Raw genomic sequence first — 15,810 nt, 5'->3', positions numbered from 1 at the left:
ATTCAAATTAATCTGCCTTCACTACCTCTGCTTCTTGCAATTCCACCATTCCACCACTGTCCCTCTCATTTACGCACATGTACTTCATCTTATTCCTACTGATTTTCATTCCCCTTCTCACCAGTGTGTACCTTCATCTCTTCAGGTTCACCTCAACCTTCTATATGCTCTCACTACAGATCACAATGTCATCCGCAAATATCATAGTCCACGGAGACTTGTGTCTGACCTCATCTGTCAACCTGTCCAGCACCATTTCAAACAGAAAAAGGCTCAGAGAAACTCCTTAATGTAATCCCACTCTCACCTTAAATCAGGCTGCCATTCCAACTGCACGCCTCACTGTAGTCATACTGACCGTATACATATCCTGTACCACCCTCACATACTGTTCTGCTACTCCCAGCTACCATAACTCCTCTCTTTGGCATCCTTTCATACAGTTAGTCATGCTAGTTAATGTCAACTAGACCTTAAATGAATACTCCACCCAAAAATACATTTTTATGTGTTATTTACCCTATGTAATTTGTCATTATGACCATAAAACAATTTTTATCTTCCACTTTAATGTAGGAAGCAAGTTTCCAACTGTTATGAGTGGATTCACTATTTTTATGTTTTTTTTTGAGTTATAGCACTCAGGGTTTTCATACCTCTAGAATTCAAATTTAACATCGGTTTTCAAATTTATGCTTACATTTATTGGGGTTAAACATTTTGTATGGTTTTTGCTGCCATCTTAGTTACTTATATTATTGGTGCCATTTTATTTTCCTGTTAGGGCAGTGTCTGCAATGTCAGGGATGTTTCTTCATGATCTGTAAATTACAGAGCAACACTTTACATTGTTGTGTCCTTGCAATCATTTCCCTATCCAAGTTGACAGATTCAAACCTGCATTCTAAACATCATTTTAAAAGCTTTTTAAATTGTCTTTTCTGTTTTTTGACACTTAGTGGTGGGTCACTCAGTTTTGACCTTTTTCTGTCTTTGACTTCACCTTGTTTCTAGATTTCCTCGTAGAACACTAGTATAACACTGACAGAATAGAATTACAATGGTGACCAACCATGGACAACAGCAAAGGATATCAAAACATCCATGAACAAATTTCACATTATTTCTGTTGCAAAATCCACATGTGAACTCATCCAGCAGTATGCTCACAACATCCCAAATTCATGTATTTTTACCAAAATATTGTTAAATACATTAATTCCGGAGAACATTCTCAAAAACTAAAACAGAATGTGCTTAGACATGAATGAGAATTTGAATTGTAGACCTGTCTCCCATTACATTTATATTCATATCCACAACTGGAGTACCTTGGGATTACTTTGCAAAAGACAGTGAAACTGCACACATTAGTTGACCTTCTGCCTGATGAAGCATCTCAGATATGCTTAAATCTGAAGAATATTCTCTTTCTGATAATATTTTCACTCACTATTCTGTAACTTTTAATTTTTAGTTTTACATATTATTCAGTAAACTTTGCACTGATTATAGTATGTGAAACATAATGTTAGCCAATTAGTAAGTTGTTACTGGGTTAGACTCATGACCCATGATTGGAGTAAGCAACATATACAAAAATATATTCCATTTAACCATGACTAAGAAGAAGAAGGAAAAATTGAAAGTCAAATTGAAATTAAAGTGGGATGAACTCATGCAGACCTGACATATGTAAAGCAGTCTTTGGCTAAAATAGAGCTCAGTGCTGAAGCAGTGACATAATTCAGTGCTCTGCCATTGTAATTGAATCCCTTCAGGTGTCTGCACAATTAGGTATATTACTGAAGGCACCTGAAGGACAATTACCAATTAAATTAGTTTGCTAAATAAGACAAAATTAAATGAAAAAGAGGAATGCAAAAATAGAAAACAGAAAATGCAACCACAGAATAATATCACATCTCCAGTTAACTTCTCAGTTCCTAATCCCTAACAGTTAAGCTTTCCCCTTTGTGCTTTTTTTCTGCAAATACTAAAGTCTTCCTCATCACACATTCCCTCCTTTTTTATACTAGATATTTAAGTTGTCCAATTGCCTTCTGTAGACATTTATAAACTGGTGAGTTACTTTGCTTTTCACTTTTCTTTCCTTTTACAAAATGAAAAAAAAAACCTCTACATCCTCTGCATGGTCTTGGAAAAGTACAGGAGAGAATATCTGTGTTTTAGCACATTTTTTATCTACAATGGACTCTGCAGTGTAAAGAATCAGAATACAAATGAATAAGAGTGAAAATAGTGCTTGAGAAACAGGAATATTACATTCTCATGAGCACCAAAATGAAAGAAGTGACAAAGCTTATAATATTTGGCATTGGGACTCTTGCTTAAGTTAGGATAAATTAATATACTGCATGCTATTATTTTTGGATCAAGGAATCCATAATAAATATTAGTTTTTAAAGTAATATATGTGTAAGCTTTGCAAATTTATTCTGGGCCATTTTCAACTATATTTTATTAATTGTGAATGCCACCATTTTTTACTACACATTTTTAGGATACTTCTCACAGTTCTTAGACTCATGTCCTCAGAGGATTTGACCATAATGGTGTTATGTAATGGGTTTAAAAGTTAGTAAGCTGATGTGTTTCTATATCTGAGATTGCAGATAAACCCTTTTCTAAACAAAATGCTTATTAAAAAATTCAATATTTTGTCTTTGGTTTTTGATTCAGGCTTTTATCTCTTGACTTAGATTTTTCTGGGTTTCACTATTGTTTTAATAAAATACATTTTTGGTCTTATGGTTTTGACCCCACTGTTCTTTTCTGACTTCCTCTCCTTTCCCCGTCCTGTTTTTTTTGCTACCTTCCACAATATAACAGGTATGAAAATGAAGTTTAAATAGAAAGAGTAATGTAATCCAGACAAGAGATAAGAAAAATGTTGCCTTTGAGATAAAAAAAGTTAAACAATGCATTTTAGGCATACCTCATAAGGTGCACTTTAGAAATTTTGTCTAAAAAGTAAGATTCAAACTATAGTACGAGGAATTGTGAAAAATGGCTGTAGGATAGGTAGGACAGGATTTGAGTGTCTGACTGTTTTTTCTGTGTTTTTGTTGTAAAATGCCTGTTAACAAAAGTATCAACACTGTTACTAAAGGCAGCGCATCTGTCCTTGAGTAAGACACTACCTGAACTGATCTTGATACAGTTATGAATTCATCTTACACCTAAACCCAAACCAATAAGATCTTGAATGAAACTTGTTCTGTGAGATAAAATATTTCTATGAAAAACCTTGACAAAGCATTTTCTACATTATCATCAAACTCTAAATATTTTAATTTTCTTGTGTTGTTCTTTTATTCACAAAAATGTGACATTTCCCTACATTCTAAGGCTAAGAAATTACAATATTTAAGGAATTTTTATATATTTGAAATCAAATACCCTTGTCTAACATTTTTAAAGCAGTCATTTTAGATACAATAAAGCATTTCTGTTTGCAAACTATAATCCAGATATAAGATGTTTTCAAAGTCTTCTCTTTTGCATTTAAGAAAAGGAATTTATTTAAAACATACCTTATTAATGCCATTCCGACCATAGCCTGGAAGAGAAGCTGACTTTGTGTAGGGAAATCCTGTGATGAACAAAAAAAAACATTAATTTTATATTTTCACACAATTACATAAGGTTCATACCAAATTCACAACACCACCAATGGCAACTAGAGAGAAATAATCACTCTGTAATTTTTTTAATAATTATCTTGTGTCTATATTTAGTTTAGTCTTTAAAACTGGTGAAGTGGTGGCTCTGAGGCTAGGAATCTGCACTGGCAATTGGAAGGTTGCCAGGTTGATTCCTGTAAACGCCAAAAGTAACTCTACTTTGATGGGCCCTTAACCTGCAATTGCTCTGCCCTGGGTATGACATTAATTTACATCCAGCCCTGCATGTAGGCCCTCCAATCTTCAGGGAAAAACCTGGGGGTTGGTGTCAGAATTGGCACTCCAGCCACCATAAAAAAACCTCACACTGGTTCCGTTCCATTCCATCTGAATTAGTGTGGTGCTAAGATGTCACCTGTTGCATGGCTGCCCTCGGGTCCTAATCTGGGGTCCTGAGTTGTTTTGTCATGATTTTCCAATCACTTCTGTTTTGGACTCAAACCTGTGAACATCACAACCAATTCCACCCATTTGCAGCCAAGACAAAATATAGAGGTGGCTTCCCCAAACCTATTCAATGTCTGGACTACTTTTATGAAAATATTTTTAATATCCCTGCACAAAAACGTTGTGTACACCCATTTCCACGCTCACATCGAGATGTATAAAAAGTAAACTTGGCGTAAAACCACATGAATTTTCACAGCAGCCTCAAACCATGCGTACTCATGTTTCTACTTGGTTTTATAAACGGGCGGCACTCAGCATCAAAGCAGTGCTAGGGTTTCTGTGTGGTTTCCCTTTCTTTTTAGATTTCCACCCACAACACTTTATCAAATACACCAATATTAATTGCATATCATTTACAAATTTACAGCACTTGATTGTAATTAATCTGTAACAATAATGGTGCACAAATGGCCAAACTATTTCAACTACCACTGCTGCTTTAGCATTACTAGAAGACATCCCAACTGGAAGAATTAGAAGAGAGCACATATTTATAGAGCTTACTCATTTCTTGTCCCATGATAATGACTGGTTTCTAAGTCAATTTAGATTTGGAAGAGCTATCCTCCTGGAACTGTTTGTCATACTGGGGCCAGCTTTACAAAGGCAGACTTTGAGGAATTGTCCCCTTTGGAAGTTCTGTCCTTATTGCTATAATGGCACCTTCATTGAATGAATTTGCTTATGTAAATGGAAAGCATTTCCCCGCTATTAATGTACAAATTATCTGTGATGCGAAAATGCAACTCATTAATGTTGTTGCGAGATATATAAATGTCTCACCCATGATTGCACCAGCTCGCTGCTCAAGTGGTGTGAGCCTCAGAATTCCGCTACCTCTGCCAGTGATGTTGACACTCAGACGATGGGCTGCGACTCACCTTTTCCCGTCGACTTTGATATCTAACCAACTTGAACTTGTGAGTGCCTCTGCAAAGCTGTGCCACTCCATCAATTTCCTTTTGTTGCTTATACCACTGCTTAAGCCACCACACTGTATGCTTTTCCTTGCCTACACTTCACTGAGTGGGACTTCCATTTCGCAGTCCTTGCGTGTGTGTGAACTGTTAACATTTGAATCTGATGATTGCATATAATGCCGAACTGACCTCTCTGTACTATTGTTACCTCTGCATGTCCTGGAGTACAAAAGAAACACCACCATAGAGCAACATTTGGAGACTGGCAAGATCGGAAAAAAAAAACCACGCGGCCACTGATTACAAGCGTAGGAAGGCATGCGAATGAATATGAATAATATGAATAATTTTGCATCCGTGCCACAATGTACTATACAGGTCATAAAATGAATAATTCCAAATATCATATACACCTTTTTTTGTCAGTGTAGGTTTGACATCATGGACCATAAGGTGCATACTAATTCAGTGTGAGCAGGAACAGGAGCAGGAAAACTGAATAAAAAAAATCAAGTGACAGTGACATACGAATAAGGTAGATTCACCAGCATTTGTGTGTCGACTTTTATCCATCCATATCAGAGAATGCCCAGTTCCATTGTCTCAAAACACCACTCACATCTACGGTTATTCCCTGTTTCAAATAAAAACTAAAAGTGTCAGATCCCTGGGGGGGGCGGTAGTATGTATCGTGATTATGACTGAGAGAATAAATGTGAAAAAAAAAACGCTATAAATGTACACTGGTTGTTACAGACATAAATCAAATGTATGTTTTTATTGTATAAGAGTAACTCACTACTCAAAATGGTAAATTTGTGGGGGAGCTGGTTTCAAACTCACGACCTCTGGATTATAAGTTGGCAGTTCTATTCCGCTCTACCACGGAAGCTACCATGTGGAACTTGCACTTTTTGTGAAAATGTTTATTTGATATTTGGCCATCAGCCTTCACACATTATACAGTTCATGTACATTTTCTCATTTATTACTAAAACATGAAAAAGTTTCTGTTTTAAAAATGTGTTTACATAGATTTTTGTAGACACAAAACACACATCAAATTATTTCCCCTTACAATTCTGGGTAGCTCACTCCCAGATAATCAATCAAGGCAGGAACTGGGAGAACTTCTTGCTCGTTCTGAAATGGTGGGGGGATGATATAGTAGGCTGCTTGCTGTTTGGGCTTATTGACACATTTACAAGTCAAAAGAGGCTGACACAGAGGTGCGAAGGGAATTAAGGTGGGCCAGATTTACAAGTTTTTTCATTGGCTCTGGTAATTCTACAGTAGTGTTAATAGCCACATTTGATTGACTCTCATACTCTACTTTACTGCATACAGCAGCATGTTGTACTTACGTGACTCTGCTGTGTCAGTAGGCAGACTATGAGTTGATGTTCTGGGGTCTAATTCCTCACTTTTAGCATCCAGTTCACTCTTTAGGATAAGCCAGCTTGTTTTAATCTAAAATTGTAACATGAAGTGACAATATAATAACATTTTTTCAATGCTTTTAGTGTATGTTTTCTTAATATGTCAACAAATGTTGTCTTGGAATCTTAAACAACTATGTTAAAAAGTATTATATAACCACTGTTGTAATTTTTGTTACACATACTTGTGGAAGTATAATATTCCAGAAAGATGGTTATTTCAGTCACCAATAGCTAACATAAAACACTTGACTCCAGGTGTATTTGTTCATCAGAGTAGGAGATTTCAAATATGTTCTTGTCTTCATGCTGACAGTTTTCCTGGCTAAGTTCTTTACACACAACACAGCTCAAATATGCATTAGACAGTTTTCTTAAATACTCTGATTTTCATCATATGCCACAATCTATGACTTCTGTAATGTGTTTAACAACAGTTGGTAAACTGCAGTAAAGATTTACATGTAACCCCAGAATCATTTAGTTACATCTTTTGCCACCCTGGTCACTATGTGTATGAAGTTTGCATCTTCTTCCTATGTCTACATAGGTTTTCCCAAAACACTTCATTTTAAATCTTCATATCAAGAATTTAAGTGTTACAATAATTATGAACACTAAATTGAAGGATGGTGTGGCATCGACGCTCAGGAGGACCGGAGGAGGGCTTGTACCTCCTCCAGACCGTGAGGGGGCGTCCGCCCTGGTTATGTTGGGGGCCACGGGTAAAGGGCTTAGAAGCCCAGCCCTGTAGGGACCCGTGGCCACCGCCAGGCAGCGCCCCGGTGCCTGAATATCCCTGGAGCCCAGCACTTCCGCCACACCAGGAAGTGCTGGGGGGAAGACGACAGGGGACACCTGGACGGCTTCTGGGTGCGCAGCCGGCACTTACGCCACACTAGGGTGTGGCTATGGAGGAGTGCCGGGAAGCAGCTGGAGCCCATCCAGGTTCCTATTTAAGGGGCCGCTTCCCTTCAGTCGATAGTGGAAGTCGGGTGGAAGAGAGACGGAGCTGGAGAGAGGACTGGAGGCGGCCAGGAGAGAGGCATTGAGACTGTGAGGCCTGGACATTGGGGAAACGGTGCTGGAGGCACTGGGGTTTGTGGTGCACGTGACTTGTAAATATTGTAAATAAACAGTGTGTGGTGGAGCCAACGATGTCCGTCTGTCTGTGTCCGGGTTCAAGTCCACAATGGATACGTAAAAGAATAAGCACTATGAGTTACAGGTTTTCCTGCCTTGTGCCAGGTGTGGTTTTTATCGAATCCTGCTCCCGATGAGCCTGTTATGGAATAAGAAAGGTCAAAAAATAGACAAGCACTTTATAAAGTATTGCTTGCTTAGATATGTAAAATGACTTTTGTTTGTAGAGATGCCTGTCTCAAAGATGGCTCTGGTATGACTGAGACTATTTGCTCATGCAATCATTTTAATTATAATTACTAACTCTTCTTTAATAGAATTAGGAATATGTAGTGTGAAGTCTGATTGTGTCATAAACGGATGGATACTTTCAAATCAATAAGCTCATATGTGTATTGTATTCTCATTATTAAATATTCACTGTAAGTCACACCTACCTTTCTGCCGTCCGGATCCAAATCGTCACCTTCTTGCCATGATGTCCTTGTCCCTGTAGATATTATCAATAGTATTATGCAAATAAATTCATGTGATCCTTTAATAATTACATAACCATGCTTCATTCATTTCATTCATTTATAAGTTGTCTCTTCTTGATGAATCACTGTGATAGCGACACTCTTGACTTTTACTGAACTGACTTCCCATTCCCAGCTGCCAAACTTACCTGAGAAACATATAGAGGCTCTCTGGACAGAGATATATTCTTTCCAGCACATCCATCTGTTGTCCTAATGAGCCATGTTTTGTACATATTCCAAGACTAGGGTGCATTCCAACTGTATGTACAAACCACCTTAATGGGCTTCTTACTATCTGGAGAAGTAGTGGTTCTTCTCAGAGGTCATCTGTTATTGTTGATTCCCTCACACTGCCACTGAGAGTGAGCCACCAAATCAATGCAGGAACTACATTTTGACTATTTGCATTTCTTTGGTAGTATATCATTTCAGTGAGCAATTGCCCTTCAATCTAAACATGTTTACCAAAGAGAAAGACTTCTTGGTCAATGCTGAAGCTAGCTGGAGCATTGAACAAATTCAGACTTCAATGTGTGCAGTGTATCATACAAATTATTCTACTGTTTAGATTTGTAATGTCTTGTTATATGTAACAAGTTTTCTTTATCTATTTTTATTTTCTATACCAAATGTGATTTACAGTTGTAACGGGCAGCCGGGATTCTTACATGGCTGCGACATTTCCGTAAGGGAAGGAGCTTGCACAGGGCAATCCCTCCCCCAGGATGACAGAGGGCAACCCCCCTGGCTTGCTACAGTGCTACAGAGCAGGGAAGCTCAACCATGATGGGGCTCGTGGCCATGGAGAACGGGTGAGCCCTCTTCTGCAGGGCTGCAGTCACACCCCGAAGTGCAGCTGAAAGGAGATCATTGAACAGCTGGAACACTTCTGGGTGCCCTATAAAAAGGGGCCAGTCCCCACCATTCTTCAGCCAGAGTTGGGAGGTGGAGGACAAAGCTTTAGGGAGAAAGGAGTTAGAAGAGTCAAAGAGAGAAAGGAACTGTGTGGTGTTTTACCCTGAAAGCTGTAAATAAAACCTGCATAGTGCTGGGATGTGCCTCTGTGTCCAGTGTGTCAGTTTAGGCTTCACACTGTATACTAATAGAAGTAAGCATAATAAGGTATAATATTATTCTTTATAGGTAAGCAAATCATTCTCTTTTATTTCCAGTAGTGAAATTACTGACTTGTACACTAAAATAATCATGAATTTATGTGAAAAGGAAGGCTATGTGGCTTGTGTATGTCATGATGTCGTAAACCAAGGAAAAAACTAACTAGAAGAAAAGCATTTTCAGTAGGTTTAAAATGAAATCTCCTCCTTGAACCGTCACCTTATCGTGGTGGAGGGGTTTGCGTGTCCCAATGATCCTAGGAGCTATGTTGTCCGGGGCTTTATGCCCCTGGTAGGGCCACCCAGGGCAAACTGGTCCTAGGTGAGGGATGAGACAAAGAGCGGTTCAACAAACCTCCAATGAAGAAAAAACTTTGGACGACGTTTTCCCTTGCCCGGACGCGGGTCACCGGGGCCCCCCTCTGGAGCCAGGCCTGGAGGTGGGGCTCGATGGCGAGCCCTGGTGGCGGGCCTGCACCCATGGGGCTCGGCCGGGCACAGCCCAAGAGGTAACGTGGGTCCTCCTCCCCATGGGCTCACCACCTATGGGAGGGGCCAAGGAGGTTGGGTGCAGTGTGAGTTGGGTGGTGGCCGAAGGCGGGGACCTTGGCGGTCTGATCCTCGGCTACAGAAACTGGCTCTTGGGGCGTGGAATGTCACCTCTCTGAAGGGAAGGAGCCTGAGCTAGTGCGCGAGGTCGAGAGGTTCCGTCTAGATATAGTCGGACTCACCTCGACGCACAGCTTGGACTCTGGAACCAATCTCCTTGAGAGGGGCTGGACTCTCTACCACTCTGGAGTTGCCCCCGGTGAGAGGCGCCGAGCAGGTGTGGGCATACTTATTGCCCCCCGACTTGGAGCCTGTGCATTGGGGTTTACCCCGGTGGACGAGAGGGTGGCCTCCCTCCGCCTTCGGGTGGGGGGAAGGGTCCTGACTGTTGTTTGTGCGTATGCCCGAACAGCAGTTTGGAGTATCCACCCTTTTGGAGTCTCTGGAGGGGTTGCTAGAGGGCATACCTTCTGGGATTCCCTCGTTTTGCTGGGAGACTTCAATGCTCACGTGGGCAATGACAGTGAGACCTGGAAGGGCGTGATTGGGAGGAATGGCCCCGATCTGAACCCGAGCGGTGTTTTGTTATTGGACTTCTGTGCTCGTCATGGATTGTCCATAACGAACACCATGTTCAAGCATAAGGGTGTTCATATGTGCACTTGGCACCAGGACACCCTAGGCCTCAGGTCGATGATCGACTTTGTGGTCGTGTCGCCGGACTTGCGGCCATATGTCTTGGACACTCGGGTGAAGAGAGGGGCGGAGCTGTCAACTGATCACCACCTGGTGGTGAGTTGGCTTCGATGGTGGGGAAGATGCGGTCAGACCTGGTAGGCCCAAACGTGTTGTGAGGGTCTGCTGGGAGCGGCTGGCAGAGTCCCCTGTCAGAAGTAGCTTCAACTCCCACCTCCGCAGAACTTCAACCACGCCCCGAGGGAGGTGGGGACATTGAGTCCGAATGGGCCATGTTCCGTGCCTCTATTGTTGAGGCGGCTGACCGGAGCTGTGGCCGCAAGGTGGTCGGTGCCTGTCGTGGCGGCAATCCCGAACCCGTTGGTGGACACCGGCGGTGAGGGATGCCGTCAAGCTGAAGAAGGAGTCCTATAGGACTTTTTGTCCTGTGGGTCTCTGGAGGCAGCTGATAGGTACCGCAGGCCAAGCGAACGCGGCGGTTGTTGCTGAGGCAAAACTCGGGCATGGGAGGAGTTTGAGAGGCCATGGAGAGCGACTTTCGACGGCTTCGAGGAGATTCTGGTCCACCGTCCGGCGTCTCAGGAGGGGGAAGCAGTGCAGTGTCAACACCGTATATGGTGGGGATGGTGCGCTGCTGACCTCGACTCGGGACGTTGTGGGTCGGTGGGAGGAGTACTTCAAGACCTCCTCAATCCCACTAACATGCCTTCCATGAGGAAGCAGAGCCTGGGGACTCTGAGGTGGGCTCTCCCATCTCTGGGACTGAAGTCACCGAGGTGGTCAAAAACTCCTTGGTGGCAGGGCCCGGGGTGGATGAGATACCGGAGTTCCTTAAGGCTCTGGATGTTGTAGGACTGTCTTGGTTGACACGTCTCTGCAACATCGCATGGACATCGGGACAGTGCCTCTGGATTGGCAGACCGGGGTGGTGGTCCCCTCTTTAAAAGGGGACGGAGGGTGTGTTCCAACTATAGAGGGATCACACTCCTCAGCCTCCCTGGAAAAGTCTATTCGGGGTTCTGGAGAGGAGGGTCCGTCGGATAGGAACCTCGGATTCAGGAGGAACAGTGTGGTTTTCGTCCTGGTCGCGGAACAGTGGACCAGCTCTTCACCCTTAGCAGAGTCCTGGAGGGTGCATGGGAGTTTGCCCGACCGGTCTACATGTGTTTTGTGGACTTGGAAAAGGCATTCGACCGTGTCCCTCGGGAATCCTGTGGGGGTGCTCGGGAGTATGGGGTACGGACCCCTGATAAGAGCTGTTCGGTCTCTGTACAACCGTGTCAGAGCTTGGTCCGCATTGCCGGCAGTAAGTCGAGCCCGTTTCCAGTGAGAGTTGGACTCCGCCAGGGCTGCCCTTTGTCACCGATTCTGTTCATAACTTTTATGGACAGAATTTCTAGGCGCAGCCAGGGTGTTGAAGGGGTCCGGTTTGGTGGACTCAGGATTGGGTCACTGCTTTTTGCAGATGATGTTGTCCTGTTTGCTTCATCAGGCCGTGATCTTCAGCTCTCTCTGGATCGGTTCGCAGCTGAGTGTGAAGCGGCTGGGATGAGAATCAGCACCTCCAAATCCCAGCATGGTCCTCAGCCGAAAAGGGTGGAGTGCCCTCTCAGGGTTGGGGGAGAGATCCTGCCCCAAGTGGAGGAGTTCAAGTATCTCGGGGTCTTGTTCACGAGTGAGGGAAGAATGGAGCGTGAGATCGACAGGCGGATCGGTGCGGCATCCGCAGTGATGCGGGCTCTGCATCGGTCTGTCGTGGTGAAAAAGGAGCTGAGCCGTAGGCAAAGCTCTCAATTTACCAGTCGATCTACGCTCCTACCCTCACCTATGGTCATGAGCTATGGGTAGTGACCGAAAGAACGAGATCGCGAATACAAGCGGCTGAAATGAGTTTCCTCCGCAGGGTGTCTGGGCTTTCCCTTAAAGATAGGGTGAGAAGCTCAGTCATCCGGGAGGGGCTCAGAGTAGAGCCGCTGCTCCTCCGCATCGAGAGGAGTCAGATGAGGTGGCTCGGGCATCTGATCAGGATGCCTCCTGGACGCCTCCCTGGTGAGGTGTTCCGGGCACGTCCAACCGGGAGGAGGCCCCGGCAGGACACGCTGGAGGGACTATGTCTCCCGGCTGGCCTGGGAACGCCTTGGGATTCTCCCGGAAGAGCTGGAAGAAGTGGCCGGGAGAGGGAAGTCTGGGCCTCTCTGCTTAAGCTGCTGCCCCCGCGACCCGACCTCGGATAAGCGGAAGAGGATGGATGGACGGATGGATGGATTAAAATGAAATACATGCATTAGAAATTGTGAAGTAAGAGAGAACTGATTTAGCATAGGGAAAAATTAAACCTTAATTCTGCTAAGAGCATAAAAGAGTCTCCACTGTATTTAACCCAATAACTTACAGCTTCTCAGTGCTCATTTGAAAGAATTAAATACAGTTTACTGGTTATAAGTTAACTTATACACTCATTTTTGCTGAAAAAATATAACATTCCCATTCTTCTGAACCAATTTTGCTCAAAATCAATGACTTTTAGTAATAAAAGTGCTAAATTTTGAACACAATTAGTCATTAGATCATTTTCAAGTTATGCATGCCACAGAATCACAAACACACACACAAAGTAAAATGCACAACACACAGAAAGACATGACGCCAAATTAACATTAGAAAATGTGTGACATGAACAGTCTATTCAACCCAAAAAGCTTGTCCATCCTATTTAGCTAGATTGTCCAAAATAACATCAAGTCAAGATCTGAAGTCTCCTAAAGTATTACTGTCCACCACACTAATGGGTAATTTATTCCATATATCTATGGTTCTCTGCATAAAGAAAAACTGTCCAACATTAGTGTAAAATCTGCCCTTAACAAGTATACAACCATGTACATTTGTTCTTGTTGCGGAATTTATTTTAAAGCAACAACTGCAATCCACTGTACTAATTCCTTTCAGAATTTTAAACACTTAAATCATATCAAATTTTAATTTGCCTAAACTGCATGGTTTACCTCTATTAATCTTTCCTCGTACCTCATAATTCACAGTTCCAAATTCAGCCTAGTCTCTCCCTCCCTCTGGACCTTCTCTAGCATTGTCTTTTTTGTTATATGGAGACCAAATATGAGCACACAATATTCCAAGTGAGGCCTCTCTGGGGCATTATATATCATATATAGCATAATTAGGAGTGTGTGATATGCATCATCTACGATAATAACTTAATTGTTGTTTTAACGATGTACAAGCTAAAATTATCGAGTATGTCATTCAGTGTGCAAAAAATAATGAAAAACACACCTTGAGAGTCTTTGCATTCACTGTCTCATGTAACCTAAAAGGATAGACTATTGTGTGTGTGTGTGCACAGTTGTGTCACAGTGCCCACAAGTGAAGCTAGCAAAGCTGCCTATAACTGAGCAAGCAAACAGTGCCAGGGGATAAAAAGCCATGCAATCCACGTAATTAGATTTAATTGCAAGACGTGGATCATCCTCACTCGTGTGGAGGTGGTTTGGCTTTGAAAAGACTGATGTTGCTTACAAGACAGCAATTTGCAAACTATGTTGGAAATCATTTGCTGTTAAAGACAGCTCGACAACAACTTGTTTCGCCATATGTGAAGTAAAATTGACCTAGCACAGAGTCCTGTAAGTGTAGGTGAATTATTAATCCATTCAAACTAATTACATAATTCGTTCGAACGGATTATTTCTATTTCTGTAAGAAGCATATGCCTATCAAGCGCATTTTATTTTTCAAGACATCTTGGTTGAGAGTCCCTGACTCCAAAGCACATTTTTTCTTTCACTATGTCTGGATGTAGTAATGAATGCACTATGACTCCTAGGTCCTTCTCATAAGAAGTACTTTCAAGCACCAGAATTTCTATTCCTATGCATAATACCTTACCGTTTACTTACATTAAATCTGCCACAAATTTGCCCAAGCCTATGTGCTGTTCAACTCCCTCTGTAACAATCCATCTAATTCTATACTGTCTTCCATCTAGTTTGGTATCATCTGCGAACATAACCAGCTCAATGATTATATCCTTGTCAAAATCATTTATATTTATTTAAAAAAAGCAGTAGCCCCGGAAGTCACCTAATTCTGAAAATGTCCCCCTCTCCATTACCCTTTGCTTCCCATTTCTGAGCCAACTCTGTACCCAACTGCTCACCACACCCTGAATTTCCACTTCTTTTTATTTGATTACTAACCTTTCATGTGGTACCTTACCAAAAGCCTTCTGAAAATTAAGATAAATAACACCTTATGAATTTCTCTTATCAATTTCAGTTATTTACCTGTGATGCACATTAAGCTTACCTGGCCAACAGTTACTTGGATCAGCTTAATCATCCTTATATATAAGGGGATACTATTTGGCCTCCAGTCTTGACGAATTTCCTTAATGTGCAGAGATTTTTGAAAAAATATGCATCTATAGATGCATTTAGTAACTTTAGTAATATTTCTCTCCAAATGTCTTTTACCCTTCCTAATGTCCTTTTTAACAACAGCTAGAATATGTCTTATGGTTAATGCTGGAATTTTTAAGTGTTATATGCCTTGAACAATATTTTCTTTTCCTTTCTAACTTCATTTTAGCTCCTTCTTTATTCCTCTTGAAATTTTCTGTAATTTCATACTGCTTCAAAATTTTGGAATGAACTTGTTGAATGAACCTGCCCCACATCTCCTCAACTGCCTCCATACTCAAATGCTTATCCCAATTTATCCTACTTAGGCTATGCCACATCTGCCAATTTACCCTACTAAAATTAATTTAATTAATAATGGATTTTGAATATGCACTCTGCTAAAACACTGTGAAAAATATTGTATTATGCTCATGTCTACAGAGTATTAAGTACAGGTAAACAAGAATTTTGAAGACAATTTTGAACAGAACAAATTATTTTGATTCGATTTTAGCCTTTAATCTCACATCAGCTTTTTCTGTAAAAAGCCACAAAGCAACCTTTGAGCACAAGCATGAATGACATCATGCATCATGTTTTGGTCCATTCTGTTGCCTCTGTACATAAAAAGATTATTCTGAATTTACAGTTATTTAGTATAAGATGAATATCTTTGACATGTTTATATTTTGCACAATATTAGGGCAAATAACCACTGACATTTGAAACATATTTTATAGGCTTCCTGAATAGTGTGCAATAGCAATGAACTAAACCAGCTCTAGTGGACACCTCAAATGATTATTTCAGCAGTGTGCCCACTTGAGGTAATTTATGACACCATAAGAA

General features: G+C 41.6%; 1 protein-coding gene across 16 annotated transcripts in view; it reads right to left on the bottom strand.

The window, feature by feature from the left end:
* The window catches only part of ablim2 (actin binding LIM protein family, member 2), a 315,904-nt gene that overhangs the window by 46,553 nt on the left and 253,541 nt on the right, over positions 1–15,810 (bottom strand). For all 16 annotated transcript variants that reach the window (XM_039751406.1, XM_039751419.1, XM_039751421.1 and 13 more), the window contains 3 exons: positions 8,097–8,149; positions 6,442–6,547; positions 3,558–3,616 (listed from right to left, as the gene is read on the bottom strand). In XM_039751406.1, the coding sequence (XP_039607340.1) occupies positions 3,558–3,616; positions 6,442–6,547; positions 8,097–8,149 (218 nt within the window). The remainder of the gene's footprint in view (positions 1–3,557; positions 3,617–6,441; positions 6,548–8,096; positions 8,150–15,810) is intronic.

The sequence above is a fragment of the Polypterus senegalus genome, chromosome 4 (assembly GCF_016835505.1).
Source record: "Polypterus senegalus isolate Bchr_013 chromosome 4, ASM1683550v1, whole genome shotgun sequence".
Taxonomy (NCBI): Eukaryota; Metazoa; Chordata; class Cladistia; order Polypteriformes; family Polypteridae; genus Polypterus; species Polypterus senegalus.
The sequence above is the reverse complement of the archived record's forward strand: the minus strand, read 5'-3'. Positions and strand labels throughout refer to the sequence as shown.